The sequence below is a fragment of the Dunckerocampus dactyliophorus genome, chromosome 16, assembly GCF_027744805.1.
Source record: "Dunckerocampus dactyliophorus isolate RoL2022-P2 chromosome 16, RoL_Ddac_1.1, whole genome shotgun sequence".
Taxonomy (NCBI): Eukaryota; Metazoa; Chordata; class Actinopteri; order Syngnathiformes; family Syngnathidae; genus Dunckerocampus; species Dunckerocampus dactyliophorus.
Genome location: NC_072834.1, coordinates 4277824 through 4296872, shown reverse-complemented (window position 1 = coordinate 4296872; position 19049 = coordinate 4277824). Strand labels below are relative to the sequence as shown.

The following is a 19049-nucleotide window of genomic DNA, read 5'->3' as shown; positions in this document are numbered from 1 at the left end:
CTTCTTTTTTTTAATATTTTGACTTTATTCTCGTGAAATTCCCTTTTTTTCCCAATTTGTATTGTATTGTATTGTATTTTATTGTATGTACTTTATTTATCCCAAAGCGGGGAAATTTACTTGTTACTTTTTAGATTTCTGCTGTTTTTTAAAAATTTTCCAACTATTTCAAATTTTGCCTTGTAAATTTTCTTCTTGTAATTATGACTTTATTTTCGTATCATCATCCGCAACCCAATTTTCCAAAAACTACGTCATTCGTTATGTCGTTTGCTTTTACACTTTTAAAGAATATATAATATAATATTTAATTAGAATTTCATATTTGTACTTTATTCTTGTTAAATTACTGCTGCTGTTATGGTGTATTTCCTTTTTTTTTTTTTAGTTTTCGTGTTAAATGTTGTATGTTTACAATGTGCTACGGGCTAATAAAAAAGAAAAAACCAGCCGCGGTCTGCACTTTGGACACCCCTGCCCTAAACCTTGGTGGTAACAATGTTCATATGTAATTTTTCATGCAAGGTTTGTGCAGCCGACCGGTAAAATAAAAGGAGCTGTGGGCAGCAAATAGCCCCCAGGCCACATTCCGGACACCACTGCTGCACATGTTCATAGTGATATGGTTGATCGAGTGATGGTGGCTGTGGAAAATACTAAATATTTATTTCATGGGTATTTATTTTTACATTGTCAATTAAACTCCTGAAACCCTCGATGGATGCCAGACGGTGTTTGAAGATGTAGCTGCAGAATGCCGCCTTATGCATTTTGTATTTCTTTGTGCTCAAGTCTCCAGGCTTTCACAACATACTTGTGTGGACACCGCATACTTGAGCAGCACTTGGAAACTTTCGCCTTCAGGAGGATGAAGACAGGATCGTATATGATTCTTCCTCAGCGAAACTCAAACATCCAACCAAGATATATATGAGTAGATGATAAGCAAACATAATACAAGGAGTCTTTCTTCAGCATACTCGTGATCTGAGGAAGGCCACCAGGACCCAAAAGATAATTGGATTTTTGATCCTCACAAGTAATAGTTCGGGCTCAAGCACCGAGCGATGAAAACGGCTTAAAAGTCATCAAAGTTTGCAAAGTGTGTCAGGCTCGGTGAAAAATTTGATGTTTTAGCTGGCTCAAATGCAAATTCCAAAACTTAAAACAAAAACAAACAGCCCCTTCCACCAGTTTCATCGTCACGGGTTTTTCAAAAATGAATAAATGATTGCTTTTTTGTGGTTGAATACGGCCTATTTTTAGTAAAAAATTCAGATTTAATCAAATTGTACATATAAATTAATAAATTAATCATTTTCCTGTATAAAAATGGCTAATTGAATGAAAATACAAATATAAAGCATTCCGAAGATGTGACATGAAGTGTGATACGGTATCTGTGACTTGTGTGCGCCTTTAAGAAGCGGTGCCTGGCAAGTGCCGAGTGCTAGCAGCGGGTTAGCAGTGTAGAGGGTGGCCGACAGCAGCTCCTGTGTGAATGTTCACTGCATGTGCTCTCTGCTTGTTACCTCCACCAAGGAGGTTATGTTTTTCCCACCGTTTATCTGTTTGTTTGTTTGTGTTCAAAATAATTTCATAATAAAAGTTCTGAATGGATGTGGATGAAACTGAATTGTCGGAAAATGGGATATAGAAGAACTGATCAAATTTTGGCGGTGACCGGATCACCATCTGGATAAAGGAAATGTCCACGCTAATGTGTGAGTCTATCTTATCTCTAAGATTGATTGTTTTCTATTATTATGTCGACTATATTGGGTAATACAAGCGTAAAGGTCACTTTAGGGGTGTTATTTCATGTCTACAGGGCTCTAATAATGGTAAAAACAGTATTCAGAAGGTCATAAAAAGGTTTTCTATACTGTAACTATGGAAATATTCCATTTATTATTGAATATTGAATCCTACTTTGTGGAAATTCACTTATCACGAACCTACTGTATGTGTACTAAATGTACTGTGATATTAGATACATTTTTGGCAATTTTTATTTCTTTTTTTTTACAATTTCCATCCATGGCTGTTCAGCCCAACCCTCTAAAACCGAGCTTTTTGTTTGTTTGTGATTGTGAAAAATTCGGCGTACAAACAACAGAGGCAAAGCCATCTCCGTCCAAAGGGAGCCGCAGACGTGATTGAAGCACTGATTTGCATTCGAGGCGAGTACTACGCACCAAACGTTTCTCCAAAAGTTCATTTTTGTGTACTGCGCCTGGTTTATACTTGACTTAATGTGTTAATTATGTCCCACTTTGGCACAGTAAATATAGACCTCTGATGAAGCTTATTATCGTGAGCGGCACACGTTCAACTCTCAGTAAAAGCATTCCCGTGAAATCTTGTAAAATATATTGCTGCTCTCTTCTACCGTGCGCGTGTGCAGTTTGGGAGCCATAACCTCTGCCATTTCTTCTATCACAGACTGCCAGTCCCCAATTAACACTGGCGCTCATCCTCATTTTGCTGTCTTTGCGCAAAAAAATCTTGGCCGAGAGTCCAGGCGCAAGTAAACCAGACTCCAGACTGCAGTGCAACCAGGTATCGTTGCAAAACTCATCATCGGCGCGATAGGCCGCCAAGATTTATCAGTCGAGTCGTGCAGCCTGCTCCACAGAACGTTCTACCCCAACCACGCGCCTTCGGTTAATCAACACATCCTCTCAAACAGAACTTGCCACAAGAGAGCCCTGCCTTGTAATTACAACATGCCGACATTAGTGAATACTGCTTTCCATCAATCCTCTCCGTGGTTATTAGCATCTGGCTGATGGTGGACCAGGTCCGCAGAGACAAAGTTGAGTTGAAAGTCAAGGGAATTTGTCTCATCAACCGTTCTTACTGTACTTTGATGATGTATGTTTTGAAAGTAAACAGGATGCAGGTTTGGCTCATCTGTGAGACCGACTTAGTGGATTGGGAATTTCACCCAGAAGATCGGGAAATACAGAAGGTCGGACTCGAACCGAATCAATTTTTCCCATAAGAATGTCATGTAAATCCAATTACAGTGTTCCCTCGTTTATCGCGGGGGATACGCTCCCAAAATAGCCCGCCAATAATTCTATAAGAAAGAAAAACATCAATCATTTAGAGTAGGGAAATATTTCAATTACTATTCTGTTCATCATTGAAATATTTAAATAGAACATAGCGACATCACAGGGAAGCAAAGTGTACACGTCTCTGTCCTGGCTGCTCAGCACAACGTAAGGATCGGCTATTCAGATTTTCAAACAGTACAAGTCCACCAGTGACCCGCCACAAGGTGACACTATCGCTCTGCAACTGTTGTTGCTCCAGCTCCCTCCGCTACTGTATGTGTTGTCGACTTTGCTTTTTGTTGTGTTCCTTTTTTACTGTGGTTAAGTTTACACGTAAACCATCGGCTGTGGAAGAGATTATTGCAATTATGTACGGCGTCAGTGGCAATGAGTTGACAGGCTGAAGCATTTCCACATGTTTGACACAACATTGTTTGAATGTGCGTTATAATTACTTTCTCTGTACACCATTTTATGTGGGGGTGCCCAGATTGCGGCCAGGGGGCCATTTGCGGCCCATGGCTGTTTTTTTTATTGGCTCGTGGCACATTGTAAAAAATTTACTTACAAAAAATTGTTAAAAATACAGCAAAAACGGAAAAATCATCAGTGATTTTACAAGAATAAAGTCAAAATATTAAAAGAAATTTTACAAAAATAACATTTTAGTATCATAAAGTTAAAACAATAATAAATATATATATATATATATATATATATATATAAAGTTGAAATATGAGAAACAAAAAAATAATAATTTTTTGAATATTAGGTAAAAGTTATCAAGTCACAACAAAAAAGGCCAAATATGATGGGAATAACGTCATAATATTACGAGAAGAAAATTTACAGGAAGAAAGTTGAAGTTTTTTTTTTTTTTTTTTTTTAAAAACAGCTGTAATTTTACCAAACTATAGTCGTAATATTAAGAGAAAAAGTAAAGTATAAATAAAATATAAATAAAGTTTTTCAACGAGAAAAAAGGTCGCAATTTTACAGGAAGAAACTCTTGGTATTGTGAGGAAAAATGCCATTTTAGTATCAGAGTAGAAATATTACACAAAGGATGTGTTGGTTTTTTTAAGTCGTAATATTATGAGAATAAAACAAAACAAAGTTGTCATTTTTGGAAAATTAGGTTGGAGAAAAAAGGAGCAAAGGCCGTCGTTTATGATAGCTTATGAAGTTTATATCACAAAGCTGAGATGCAGGATTTTTTAATATATTTATCATTTCTGAGCATATGAACATGTGTTGCTTGGCCCTTGCGTCCTTTCATTTTTCAGTACGCGGCCTTCGCTGGGAAAAGTTTGGACACCCCTGATTTAAAGCGTGAGCAACAACAGTCGTCCAAATTGTACTCGTAAATAATCAGCCTATTGTTGCATATTCCACGGTCACAAAGGACGCAGCACAACGGAGAAGTTTCAACACAAAGGCATGCTTGGGAATCAATAATGAGCACTTATGAATCCAGGGTATGCAATTAGGGACAAAAGCAAATGGAATACAAACAAAGGTTTTAAAAAGGACACGTGCTTACCGAGGGACACCTCGCGGGCAAAGGCCATGCAGACCAGCAGCAGCGGCAGGCCTACAGATACATATTTGATGACCTTGTCCAGAGGAAGCTCCAGCTCCAGATGGCTGATCCGGTTTACAGTGGCGCTATCCTGAAGCAGGGCATCAGATAGCAAAGCCTTTGCTGCCGCCTTGGCAATGGACATTTTGAAGAGCTGAAATATGGTTTAAAAAGTCGTCATGATCCAGAGACGGTCAACACAATCTACAAATCATATCTGAAAATCTTTTTTAGGATCACCGCCTGTACCTGACGTCTTCAGGCTCGCAGCAGCGGCACGAAGAGAAAAAGTAGCTTTTCCGTGGAGGTCCGCGAAGTATTGGAAAGTGCTTTATGCATTCAAGGGAGTCTTTCAGGGAATGAGAGGCTGGATTTGGGTGGAACCAGCCCGGGTTAGGTCCGAGCCTAATTACAGAGAAGACATTTGGGAGCATGCGGCCGCCCAGATGGCACTGACTTCAGCAGACCTCCTGTGCAGAACAGCAGGCCCAGCAATTATATGTGTGTGTGTGTGTGTGTGTACGTTTCCGTGCGCTAATGCAAAGTGGTTTATTCAGGCCCTGTCATTTGTGAGACTATTTTTGACACTTTGAGAGCTACGGCTCCTACATTTTTAAACCTTTACAGTCCGTATTTTGTTTTGTTTTTTAGAGAAAACTAACATTCATTCCTTTTGACGGAGTGCATACGACATGCACAGGGGAGGTGCATTAAAGTGTTCAAATGTTCTGAAAGCATGACAAAAAAAATGTCCTGTCAAGAAAGCATAAGTGGTTCCATCCACTATTTGTTCAAGTCTTGAAACCAGCAGCTCTGGTTGCCTTAAATCAGGTGTGTCCAAAGTGCGCCCAGGGGGCCATTAACAGCCTGCGGCTGTTTTTTAAAATATTTTTATTGGTCCTCGGCACAATCTAAAAGTACAAATAAACCAGAAAATTAATTTACTGAGTGATTTTATCAAGTAACATATACAAGTAGATTTTAGAATAGCTGATTGCATTGATGTTGATTGATTTAAATATTGGATGAGTGCCTTATTATAAGTACAGTATAAATATAAGTTTATTACTGTCTGTCTAACGGAGTGAGTGATTACAAGTAGTGTATAGAAATAATGCTTTATTAAATAATTAGCCGTGTAGATGGACAACTGATTAAGTGTGTCAAAAATTAACAATAATTGTGAGAGCTCACACAAAGTGAAGGCCAGCCGGGACCAGCAGCCAGATAGAGAGCACAAGCAAGCCAGAAGCCTTGAGATAGGCTGAGGGCAACAATGTCTTGTTTATGTTTGCATAATTGTCAACAACTAAATGTAATCACCTGCTGGCGTCACACAAGCTTCGTCAAGGAATCTGGGAGAAAGTTATCTTTGGAGAGACTGGCGCCAATCAATCATGAAAAGGCGTACGAGGCGAGAGTTGGAGACCCTCTTGCATTCAGCTGGGGCAGAGGATGAGGGGACCAGTGGACGTAACGGGGTGCGGAGCTCCGTAAACCGTAAAACTGTCTGATTTATTCTCAACACAATTCTTAAACTTAATCTGGTGTGAGTCTTCTTTCCTTCTCATAACTGGAGACTAACAAACATGTAAGGGGGAGGTGAAATTGGCTTAATTAATTTTCCAAAGTAGTCCTTTGACCTTTAGTAGGTTGTGGAGAATTTCATGTCCAACAAAAACTAAAAAGAAATTGTAAAATGGAAGCGAGAGCTGTACTTTTGCAAAAACAAAGACAAAATATTAAGAGAGTAAAGTCATAATATTAAGTGAAAAAGTTGACAAATGAAAGGAAGAAAGTCATAATATGAGAAATAAACAAAACTAAGAATAAAGTTGCCATTTTTGGAAAATTAGCTTCGGGAAAACGTATACTCCAAAGTGTTGATGCGAACAGAATGCTCCACATTTGTAACTCTCTGCCTGCAAAGGTGTCAGAATACAAAGTCAAATACACGTTTTAATTATTAAAATTGGTCTATTGAAACACAGTAGATAATGACAATAAGTGTACAAATGAAATCAAAATATTCCCCATTGTCTATCACTTGTGCTGGAAGATCGATCTTGAGAAAAAAAAGGCAATGGAGAAAAATAACGAGTAACAAACTTCACAATCACCACTCAGAACATTAAATATAAGATGGGTTGTTTCTTCACCATAGAAATGACTGAATCCTGTTTGAGTACAAAACAGTGGGAATTCCTTCCCAGTTTGTTCAAAATGTTCAGTCGCTCTTCTTGCTTAAAATGGTTTTCCTCCTTTAAAAAGTCAGTGATGATGGCTTAGTCGGTCAGGTTTTCCAAAGTCCTTGACTGTCCTGTCCTGTCGTTGAGACGAGCGGGAGAGAAGTTTGCGGGGCCGGTTGTATTGCATACAAAAAACAGCCAAGCAGATCTAAAAGGACCAAATGCAGAAAGGAAGAGCCGTCCTTGCCTTGTTGTCGCTTGAGCTGAACCCTGAACCCACCCAAAAACAAAAAAACAAAAGCAAGAATGACGATGCAAAGACACTGGTCTACAACATTAGTTTTTTTTCTTATGAAAAGATTTTTCCGAGTTCATGCCTGAAAACGGCTTTTAGCATCTCAAATATTTTGCTTGCGTGGAAGAAAAATACTGTGTGTTCGTTCGACCTGAGATCCTTGGGAGTCATTTAACAGGTATGAACAAGTATTGTGCAGATACAGTCGGGGAAAGTAATATTTGATTTTGTTTTTAGGTTTATCCCTTACGAAGATATGAACAGTACATCATTTTTACGGTCGGTTTATTACAACAGACAGACAGAATGTAAAAATAAAAATCCGGGGAAAAAAATTAAACAAAGGTTATACATTTATTTGTATTTGATTGAGTGAAATTAGTAGTTGATCCCCAACCCAACCATCAGGTATTCTGACCCCCACAGATGTGTTTTATGTGTCCATAAAACACACAAACTAGTCCTGTCTGTTTAGGGATGTAGTCCAATCTCAAATGGGAGAAAAGGTGATTGTGAGCGAGGTGGGGGACCAGCCCAGAGTTACAAGGGAGGAGCTGGTTAATGATGTCAAGGGAGTTGGGAGCATAATCATTAATAGCGCAATTTGCTGTGATGGATTGAGATCACAGCAAACCTGAATGACTCCGACAAGGCTTGGGAGAATGTGACGTGGTCAGAAAATTGATCTCTTTGGCATCAAATGGGGGTGGAAAGATTCTGCTTTGGGGATGTTTCTCGGTCCAAAATCCCCCCTGGGATGCGCACAAGCCCGGTGAGCAACGACAAGCAACGTTTTGACACCTGTGCTTAACAGCGAGGGTTACTCCACTAAGTCCTAAGTCACGTTTTGCTTGGGGGTCAACTACCAATTTCACACAATCAAATACAAATTCATTCATAACCTTTATTTGATTGGATTTTTTAATGGATTTTACATTATGTCTCTCTCTGTTAAAATAAACCGACCCTAAAAATGATGATGGGTGATCAGCAACTTTGTCCCCTTTCTTCCCAAAAGTGGAGTGGTAACTTTTCGTGCCTTATTATTTTTGTCAAGCAAAACCACTTGATCAATTCCATGTAGACAAGTTTGTGTTGAACATATACATTCCCAAAAAGAAAAACATACTGTAGTCGTCCATATCGTATCTGAATGCTGTGGCTTTATAAAGCAGGGGTTTCCAAAATGTTTCCACCGAAAAATTAGAGGGCAGGTGGGGATAATTTTGATATATTTTTTAAAAACTTTCTTTAGATTTGCTAATAAGTCAGATATAAAACAGCCCGCACCTGAGCTTTGTGTTATATTATTATCACCATGATAAAACAAGTGTTATAATGCTTCTATCATTTGTTAGTTTAAGCATAAACCCAATACAGCCATCCCTCACTCCCTCCCACTCCTTAATAAAGGAGCGCTGTTTCGTGGTTGCCTATTATTAGTCCAAAAATATTGAAAAACAAGTCATATGTATGAGTCTGGTCACTAGGCGTCAGTCATGCTACGCTGATAAGACATGAAGTTATGTTCCATCACATGAACACTGCATGGAGTCAGCCATGGCATGTCCGACATGACATCGTGAAAAGAAGTTCTCCTCCCATTCCATGTGGAAGTGGTATGTTTTTGGCTTCTGACTTTGTCCTTCTTTCCCACTCCATCTGAAATCCTTTACATTTAGAACAAATACTTTGGAGGCTAACTTAGCTATGTCCCTGCAGTGTTCCCGTAGCCTGCGCATTAGTGTTGCGCAATGTGGCGTAGACAAAGCCGGGTCTGGAACCAATTAACCGCGATAAATGAGGGACGACTGTACAGTAACTTCATGTTTCGGTTTCACATGCAGCTGCTACAGTCCACTTGCATCCGTGCCAAGTGGGTCACTAACTTACCAGATTCCAACGTAAAGGGTGCAGGTGTCATTTTGATATTTAAAATTTTCTAAGAAAGGATAACACAATATTAGCTTTGTGTTACAGGTGACAAAGCGTGTTATTATTATTATTGTTATTGTTAATGTTATTAGTATCACATTTTTCTCGACTTGGCTCCCCCCACCCCATTTGTGCTTGTCTTTGTTTTGCTTTTATTTTGTCCATGTTGAAGCGCTGCGGGCCAAAACAAACAAGGGGGCTGCATATGACCTGTGAGCCGCACTTTAGATGGACACCCCTGCTCTAAAGCATCGACTTCTTGGCATTGCAACGTACAGGAGGTCCTCGGTTTACGGCGTTCTGTCTTATGATGTCTTGTGCTTACAAACGCTCTCCCATAAATGAATTACCAACGTAATTTTGGTCTGTAAACACAAGTAAAGAAAAGGAAAGCCATCACCATGGAAGTGAAAATCATCATAAAAAGAGCAGAGAGAGGGGAAACGCCCACCACAATTGGAAACTCCGCTTGACTGTCACAACCCTCGTTAAGCACAAGGACGATTGAATGCTAGCGGGGTCATGGATTCTGTGCGCTATTACAGGGAGATCTGGGAGGACAAGAGGAGGTTATCCTGGAAGACGACCACATTATTACTGATACATTTATTCTTGTATTTCATCATTTTAGTGCCGTATTTTATGCTATATGTTACACTCAGCTCTACGTATATCACAGTCTAGGGACGAAAATCGTTCATAACCCGAGGACCACCTGTATTGAAAAGCGGGGAGGAAACCCTAAACATCTTGCCTTACGTTCCATGATAGTAAAACCAAATGAGCGTTTGCTTGACTATCATCTGCTATGATTCTTGGGATCATTGTGTCAGGTGTAATTCCATAGTTTGTCTGTGCTGTATAAGGTTTGTTTCTTTCGCGGTGAGCCTTCAAATGCATATGGAATACAGCGGCTGTGCCATTCATCTTGTGTTTGAGTCAGACATTTGCCATACTAAGGAGTCAAGTGAGGTCAAAGTTTGTCCGGCGCTCTACTCCAGTTCCTCTCTGAGCTCCATGCTCAGCTCTCTCCTTCCCGCTCCGCCGCTGGGCATCGGACTCCCCCTGTTGTTTTCATTGACTCCATCCTCCTCCTCTTCCTCCTCCTCCCCCATTCCTTCCTCCTCCTCTTCCTCCTCCTCCTCCTCCTCTTCCTCGTCGTCCTCTTCCTCTGTCCCGTCCATGGAGTCGTCGGCTCCCAGCATGGCTTGCTGCATGGCGAGGGTGGCTGAATCTGATGACAGCGACTGGAGGCTGTCCAGACTGAGAGGGTCTGATCAGAGGCAGGAGCATTAATATCAATTAATGACATGACTACACATCTTACATCTGATCCCCCTTATCTCTCTCTCTCTCTCTCTGGTGTCTTAGTCCCTAGACTTAGATCATCTTGCTACCACAAAGGCAACACTGGCACCTAGTGGTTACTTTAATGTTTACATGTAAAAGGTAAGCCAAACGTTATTCATACCCTGAATGAGAACGAAGTAAGTGGCAAATCATTATTATTCGCCTTTCTCCAACCCATACGAACCAATAGTGAGACACGTACTTGAATTGAACCTAAGTGGCGTAACTGTGTTACACTTTGCTGGCGTGCTTTTACTTTGAAGACCAGACTTTACCGGCCGACAGGAAGTGTTGCGCCGAATTGGCCCGAGTGTTGCCGAGGAGACCGGAAGATCGCAGTTGTTGCAGTAAAACGTGAATAAACAAAGGTTGCATATTCTTCTCGTTTATACATTCACACGCGCACTAATACTGTATGCTTGGAAACAGCTAGGCAACAATGTGATTGTTTTTGTGCCCAACCTTTTCCCAAGTATGTTAGTGTTTGTGTGAATGTGTAAACGAGAGGAATTAACTCAAATTTCTTTATAGAAAGGCGCTTTGTGAAAATAAGTACATTTACTTGTATTCATTTACAGCCCAGCCTTGACACATCCAATATGGCAGCGACGTTGACGTATTGCAGCAGTGGACAAACCCAGTCGATGCGGCGTCGAGCTCTGTCTAAGGGCTTGAACCCACATGTAGGAAATACGACATACAGTAAGTTCCGGGAGCTCCGATCGGCGAATAATTGATACGCCCATAAAAATGTCTGTTTTTGTCACACAATATCCAAAAGCTCATTTTAAAGCCATTCAACAATTCCAATACTTTAAAAGCGTGCCAAATATTACAATTCAACTCTTCTTTTGCTGTGACGTATACGTCATTTAGCCTTAAAATTGCTATGGACAAACTGACGTGAAGTACTTGCCACTTTAGCAAAAATGCTAATAACACACTCAAATGTCACTGTTTCGATTTTCATTGAATACTGTATGTGGTCTTTGCTTCAGTCAAAGTACATTTGCGGTACTTGGCACAAGAAAATATCGAATTGAGGTCGTTTCAATTAAGGAATACATTTAGCATGAACATTGTACCATATATTTAGCATCACAAACCTTTGACATGAATTAGTTGTAAAAAACTAAACAAATGTCTTCTATGTGTTCCAGTTGGCATGTGGTATATCCACCATTATTTTACGTTAAACACAAAGGGGTTGAGGGTTCTTAACATGGATTTTTATTTGCTGAATGAGTGCAAAGAAGAAAGTGGCAAAATACTTAACGATACTTCTGATACCAGCTCTTCATGCTCTACAATTGGTTCTCAAATCAAAATATCGATACTTTCGATACTTCAGTCATCGGAGGTAACGTTTGTCAGTTGAGACGAAGACCGATCGTAAACGGAGCCATGTGTGAATTGTGAATAACGTTTTCATTGTTATAGTGGTTCTTAATAATTAATAGTTTCTTTTAATGGTTTTATTATTTCAGTTATTTTCTTTTTATATTGTTTAAAATTGTTATTTAAAATTATTTGATTTGATTTCGTCCTCTGTTTTTTTTCTGTTGTTTTATTTTAGCCTGGCTTTGTTGTAAATCACCCCGCTACCTCAATATACTGCAGGGTTTTAAATAACTATTGATAACTCATTTTTAATAACGACAATGAAATCAGTGGCATCGCACATCACTAGATATTATTAGTCAACGTTGTCACTGATTTTCATCATTGACATTAGTCATTATTATCCAAACTGTATGAAATTAGCTAATATTCTGTTATTACTAATGTTCCAGCTAACCAAAAAAAGAAAACACACACACTTTACGTAAAAATTGTTCCGGGGTATGAATAATTCAGGCCATACTTTAAAGAAATCGGAAGGGAAAAATGTGCGTGTTGTTTATTTAGTGGTAATACATACTGTCTGAGTTGTTTCCCATTTGAGATCGGTGTGTCTGCAGAACTCCGGCCACAATGGAGTCAGGCCAGAAACGCTGCGTAGGACGATGCTGTGACTTCATCTTCTTTGCTTTAGGAGCCGGGTCAGGGTTACTGGCATCTAACATCGGCTGGAGGATACGCCGCCGAGCGTTGATGAACCTGAAACAGAGGCAAAACACAGGCTGATGCTGGGACATTTTGTGACTGTGATGTGGATTCAATATTTTGGAAACACTAGAGCACATGTGGAATAAGTGCCCATTATAATTACTAGTTTATTATTTTTCCAACCAGCAGATGGCAGCACACGGCAAGTCATGTGCTGCCTACAAATTCAACTGAGGCTATGGCCACACATTTGCATCAGCAATTAAATGACACAGAAATGAAACGATAACGCCTTACTTTTATCCCTGTGGTTGCCTTGCAGGCCTTTCTACCTTCTTAGAATATTGTACCAGGCTAGTCTGGAAGGATAACCTCCTCTTCTCCTTCCAGATGTCCTTGTAACAGCACAGGGAATCCACGACCCCGCTCGCATTCAATAATCTTGATCCTTAACTCATTCAATCCCAGCCATTTTTCAACAGACAACCCCTTCACTACCTTCTGACTGATCTTTCAAGGCACACAGAATATTGTGTTCTATGGCTATATAAACATGGAACCTACCAAAAGAAATATTAGACTCCTGTCATTCATCAGGAAAAATAGTTTGTTTCTCCCTTTTCCCGTTCTTTAGTAATCAACAGTAGAACATAGGTAAGTTTCAGGAAAATATCAGTTCCTGACTAGACAAGGGAGAAAACCAGCTTTTTGTGAAATGGTACTTTTCAAGCGTAACTGTCACTTTGACAGAAATATTTTTTGCTTTTGTGACAGCTCAAACATGTAAACAACACGAAAAGGGGTTGTTTTACATCAAAATAACAATTTATTTACAAATGTAACACCAAGAACTATTTACAGTTTTCACATTTGGAACTGAACTATGTGTGTGCACGCGCGTGCGTGTGTGCGTGTGCATGCTTCGAAGTTTCCCTACAACGCGTAACCTTCTGCACGCTACCCTCCACCACGCTCTCTCATTTCCTCCTTCTTGTTATGTGATTCATCCATTGAAATGATCCCCGCCGAGCTCTTATCAAATGCACTTCTGCCACCTTCTGGCCGTTTTTATGGCTTAAAAGTGCTCTGAAATGTTAACGCTTTAATGGAGAGTTGCATCATCACCTCTTTTTGCCTCTTGTGCAAAAAAAGACGTATAAATACGTTGTTGTGATTGGGCGTTCGGGATTATAAAAACGTATAAATACGTCTTCTGGTATTGAAAGACTTAGTGATGGTTGCAACAGTTGAGCGGTTTGGACCAAAAGACCGGACAATATTTTGTGATGTTTATTTTCACTTCCATGGTGATGGCTTTCCTTTTCTTTGGCGCACTAGACACACAATATATCCTTATGCGTATTCTTCCACCATGCATGCTGTAACTAGTTCAGTTTTCAAATGAATTTTTGACAGCGCGTTCGCAACGCTGACCCGTCCGGACCGCTGTAATATCTTACCAGTTATTCACTTGCAAAAGGGTTAAGCTTGTCTGTGCTGCAATCTGTCTTTTCTCATCCTCCGTTGGGTACGGATGCTAAAAGTAGAACAAAACATTTGGCGTGAGTCATTGCATGTCACTTGGATTTGCCGCTCTAAACACAAAATAAAGCTGTCCTTTCTGCCTCACCATAAGATGCTGAAAAAGCCAAGAGCGCATGATGTTGGTGGCTTGTTTGGGAAGAACACCCCTCTTATTCCGCGACTTCTTGTCTTCGCTATCCAAAAGAGCTGACAAGTCAACATTTACCTGTGGGAGAACAGGAAGGAGTAACAGCAGCAAAAAGTTAAAAAACAAACAAACAAAAAAACTACATGCATTGCTATGGGTTAGTTAATGTTACCACGGAAACGCAGGAAGACAACCAATTATTGATCGCGTTTCTGTGACAAGGGCAGAAACAACCTCCAAGTGTCACCATGGTAACTGAATTAGACTAATGATACTTGAACCCACTTCACCATGTGGAAAAATAGAAGGTCGGTCGTCTTAAGTGCTTTCATAAGGTATTTGAAGTGTTAAAATCCAGGCAGACTTTGAGTCAGAAACAACGCTCAAACCTCTTAAACATTAGGATTGAGAGGCTTGCTAGTAAAAGACACAATAAATAGTGCAAGGTCTACTTGGATGATCTTGGTATCAAAGCAAATGGGAGACGTTGATGGTTCATGCAGATGTGACTGTTACTACTGGATAAGAGTAAATGAAGCTGCTTGTTCAGTGAGTTTTAGCAGTAGAGGAATATTTCTTTTGCTTCGGTGTTGTTTCTATGGCTTGCAGCGGGTCGACCTGTCGACTGAGAAATCCTAATTCAGATGTCCATGACTGCACACAAAAGAATGCAAATGTGTCGAAACACGCACCACTTCTGTGTATTATTTGTCAAAGTTTGACGGAAAGTTCAAGAATCACAACAAAATTTGGCACACACATAAAAAAAATGTTGTTTGGCTTGTGAGGCAGTCAGGCACGCAACTTGAATGATACAAAGCATACTGGATGCTTTTTCTTACGGAATACTTTCTAATTCTGCCATGGAGACTACGTGTCTGTAGGTAATGTGTAACTATAATATTTGATAACTGTGTGGATTGAGGAATGTTATTTCCACAATGGTGTTTAAATAGGACAAGAATTATGTCTAGCGTGCAGATTATAGCTGCTGCGTCAAGCACTGACTAACTAAATACACATGTATGACTTTCAGTCTATTATAATTCATTTGTGAATACAAAATGAAGTTTTGGTGTTAAAATACAGCTGTTTCAACACACCAGGATGCGTCCAGGCATCATGTCACGTATTAAGTGTCTTCTTCAAGAAAAGTATGACATTTATTAAACGGGTATGTTTTTATTATAACCGCGTACGTAAAAAAAAATGACGTATTTCATCTGCCGTAGCTTTAGTTTGTGTCCTTGTTGATGTAAGCGTTGCCCCCTCCCTCTGGCTTCGTCTTCTTCGCTTACCCAGTTGTTGTTAGGAGCGGCGCCATTGACACTCCTAAAAAGTCAAAAGCTGGCTCTGATGTAACTGGCACGTATTTCATAAACACGTGGAAATGTGACTTATATATGTTTTTTTTCTCTTCATCACACATTTTTGACTGATGTGAATAATACTTTGGAGTGACTCGTAGGAAAATACAGGTAAATACGGTAGGGCTGCGTAACCATGAGCATTATTCCCAAGAAGTTAGCCAATAAATGACAGTAGATGCACTCCAAACTTTATTTCAGTCTCGTCGTTATAATAGCATTTACATGCAAAGAACCTCCACACTTGTGACATCAAAAGATGCACCTCCATGGCGTGGAGTATACGTTATATTTTTACTAACATTTACTAACATTCCGTGTAACCGTGGCAACGTAACTCCTGACCAAAGAACCATAAGTGATGGTGCTTTACCTGTGAGTTCTGGATCTGAATGGTTCCTGGTGGCAGTGCCTGCGTTAACACTTGTGCTTGTGATGCCACCATGGCAACTGGCTGGTACAGCGTGCCACCTAACACAAGAAATTACTGTTATGAGAATCAAGCGACTTCAGCAGACAAACAGTTATTGAATTCAGGGTTAATTAGTCCTGATCAAGACACTTGCCTTCACAGTCTGTTTGAGCTTTTCCGTGTCTAGCCATTAAAGGCTGCGACATTGATTTATTTGAGGTTAAAAGATATTTCCTGAGGGCGGGATTAACATTTCACTGTACAGGGTTGACATTATAAGGGTCTGTCAGCTATGCACCCCGTGAAGGATAATTACCACTGTCACCAAACCACATGTGCAGAAAACTCTGACTACCGCTTTGTCCTTCATTCCCAATATTCCGTAGGCAATTTGCGCATTTCACTGCTTGTGGTTTGAAACGTGTTTTTTTTTTGTTGTTGTTGAGGGTTCAGCTGAAATGTATTGCATGTCCGTACAAGCAAGTGGAAAAGGTAAGAAGGAAGTACGAAGGTAGCATCTCTTACAATAGGATTGCAATGTAAAGGTTCCTTAGTTAACACGGGTTGCAGGGGGAATGGTTTAAGGCAGACACATAACGTAAAGTGAGCCGGGCGAGTGTGTGTAATGATGATTGTACCTGCTGCTGAATTTGACAATAAAGTTCAAGGGGCAAGTCAATTGGTTCCACACCCGACCACGATAAGTGAATTTCCGCCAAGTAGGAGTCAATATTAATAAATAGAATATTGTAATTACAGCATAGATGTCACCTCAGTGTTTGCCAGTCTTCATTAAAGATAAGTGATACTTATTCATTTAATTCATCATTTATGTGTGTTTCGAAATGACGAAAACCGTAGTTCCGCTGTACTGATTTTTCACGATTGGCTGGTAGACTTGGAACTGTATTGAAACTGTACAAGCGTTGTGTAGCAGCTCCCGTAGTAATACAAATGCAACCACTGTACCCACGTCCGGCGCTTTTAAAAGGCTAGATTATCAAATTATATGACGAAATATGTTTCTCCCATGCATTTGATTGTTTAGTTTGCTTTTCAATGGACAGCAACAATATGAATAATTAACAGAAAAATCAATGTGCACTCACTCACTTGTAAATTTAACGCTACCAGTGAAATTGTAGGGGCGTCATTTGCATAAACAGATCATAAAGCATTGCAGTTAGCACAGTAAAAACACATCAGTGCAAGTTTCAAGATGATCTGGTGTAAAAGAACTCATTTACTGAGTTTTATGACATTGACTTTTATCACATTGACTGCAGTGCCAGAAGATTTTATGGACACGTGAATGTGTATCATTACCAAATGCATTCATTTCAATGAGCTTGTGCAAATCCTTACCCGATACCACTTGAGAGTTTATGGTCGTCATGGAAACATTGCCCTGTTGCAGACCCGCACTGGCTGCCACAATCCCTGAAGAGTTGACAGAGTTGGACACAGGCGTCAGGGACGGAGAGGAGGTCTGAATTAATTCCTTGGGGGATCACAGAGAAAGACACGGCGAGCTTCATATGCTGAGTCTGCAGGTGAGAGACGGGGTGTATCTCCGCACACAACTGACCTGCTGCATGCTGAGATTGGTGTGTGTGGGAGAATAGGGCCCCGCCAAGTCGTTACGGAGAAGGTTGTCACTGTGCATCTTGGTTTTGAGGCAGGTGATATAGCGGTTGCAGAAGTCCTTACAGAGTTCATTGACTTTCTCCAGCTCTAGCAGGTGGATCCGCAACACTTGAATGGCTTTCACCATCTGAAGGTAAGAGAAGCAAAATGTCACAATACAAAACAACGTGTATACAAATAAAGCTGTCAATGCCGCGATCCTGCGTTACCTACAGGACGGGACGGATTAGTAGTGTCGAAAAGCACAGTGACCGTTCCTCTATCTTTATTCACGCGTCTGTATGTGTGTTGTATCCCGTTCTCGACCTCCTCCGGTTTCTTCTATTGTGGTGTAGTATTTTTGCACCAAGGAAGCTAAACTTCCCCTTTTAAATGTAATAAAATCATTGTCATAATTGAGAATGCACAGTAATTCCTTGAATTCACGTGAGGCCTATGGGGCAGGGCGATCCTTGATTTTGACTGACAGCAGCCTGAGGAGTGAGCAGAGGTTTTTCCCCCCCCCCCTTTCCCCGACGCAATGACGCAGGAAAGACAGTGGTCAGAGCAGAAGTCTCTTCCGGAGTGAATAATTTCACAGTTATTCAATTCTACAGCTTTTTTCTCATTTGGTTACTGTTAATGTTAATGTTATTGAAATTTGTTTGTTCGTTGGTTCATTAAATCATTTCACCATTGTGGGAGGGGTAGCTCGCTAGTTAGCCCAGTCACGATGGCAGCAGACAGCATTGCTAAAATCATATTTAATGTATGTGAGACCCCAATGAGCTTCCCCTGTTTCAATGCAACCGCAACCGGGCTTGGGCCCGGCACTGGACATCTCCAGTGTCTGGTTGTTGGAGCGGGAATCGAACCGGAAGTGAGTACTATGACACCACCAGGGCCTATTTTTGTACCTTATGTTACTGTTTATTCTCCCATTGATTCCTTGTTTTCCCACAATCCTCGTTGCTCTGCTCCTGTTGCACCTTTTTGCCGGGCTATTCTCGAGTTGTAGTTTTTCCAAGGTCAAAAGAATGGATAGAAAAGTGCTAGGCCAAGGAGGAAAGAGATAAATCAGCTAATTAAAGTCAGTGATCTTAATAACGGCAGACGAGTAACTTGCTTCTATCGCAACCATTCTGGCCCAATGTGACATTCCCACCCTGTGGAACAATGAGTGCCCCCTGGGAGGGGTGCCTGTACTCAGAAAACAAACAGATGCAGGGTTAATTGACTGTTTAGCCCTTGTATTGTGTCTGTTTTTGTTCAAGTGGGGTTTCATCTCTTTTACCCCCCGTCGCTTGGAGAAATACTCTAATGCTCAGGAACACACTTTCCCACATCACCGTTTCATCATTTTTAAGGGTGTAAAAGTAAAATCACAGTTCGGTACGTACCTGGGTTTTAACGCCACGGTTCGGTTCACTTTGGGTACAGTAAGGGAACAAAATGCAAAACATAGTTCTACTGATTTTTCACCTGAAACATAAAAAACAAACAAAAA

At 40.3% G+C, this 19049-nt stretch overlaps 1 protein-coding gene and 1 long non-coding RNA gene across 5 annotated transcripts in view; one reads left to right on the top strand and one right to left on the bottom strand.

Moving 5' to 3' along the window:
- LOC129168876 (homeobox protein PKNOX2-like) overlaps positions 1 to 19049 on the bottom strand; it is a 96183-nt gene that overhangs the window by 8251 nt on the left and 68883 nt on the right. For 2 of the 4 annotated variants that reach the window (XM_054754644.1, XM_054754643.1), the window contains exons 1-2: positions 4897 to 5102; positions 4609 to 4801 (exon numbers count right to left, since the gene is read on the bottom strand). In XM_054754644.1, coding sequence (XP_054610619.1) covers positions 4609 to 4792 — 184 coding nt within the window. In that variant the 5' untranslated portion in view covers positions 4793 to 4801; positions 4897 to 5102. Of the gene's footprint in view, positions 1 to 4608; positions 4802 to 4896; positions 5103 to 5401; positions 10340 to 12337; positions 12517 to 13925; positions 14003 to 14095; positions 14216 to 15877; positions 15976 to 17281; positions 17418 to 17504; positions 17691 to 19049 lie in introns of those variants that run through there. The other 2 variants (XM_054754645.1, XM_054754641.1) reach the window with 2 other exon arrangements.
- Positions 10710 to 13028, top strand: LOC129168877 (uncharacterized). The gene is made up of 3 exons (XR_008566351.1): positions 10710 to 10770; positions 10995 to 11118; positions 12378 to 13028. It is a non-coding gene; the product is annotated as an uncharacterized LOC129168877 (long non-coding RNA).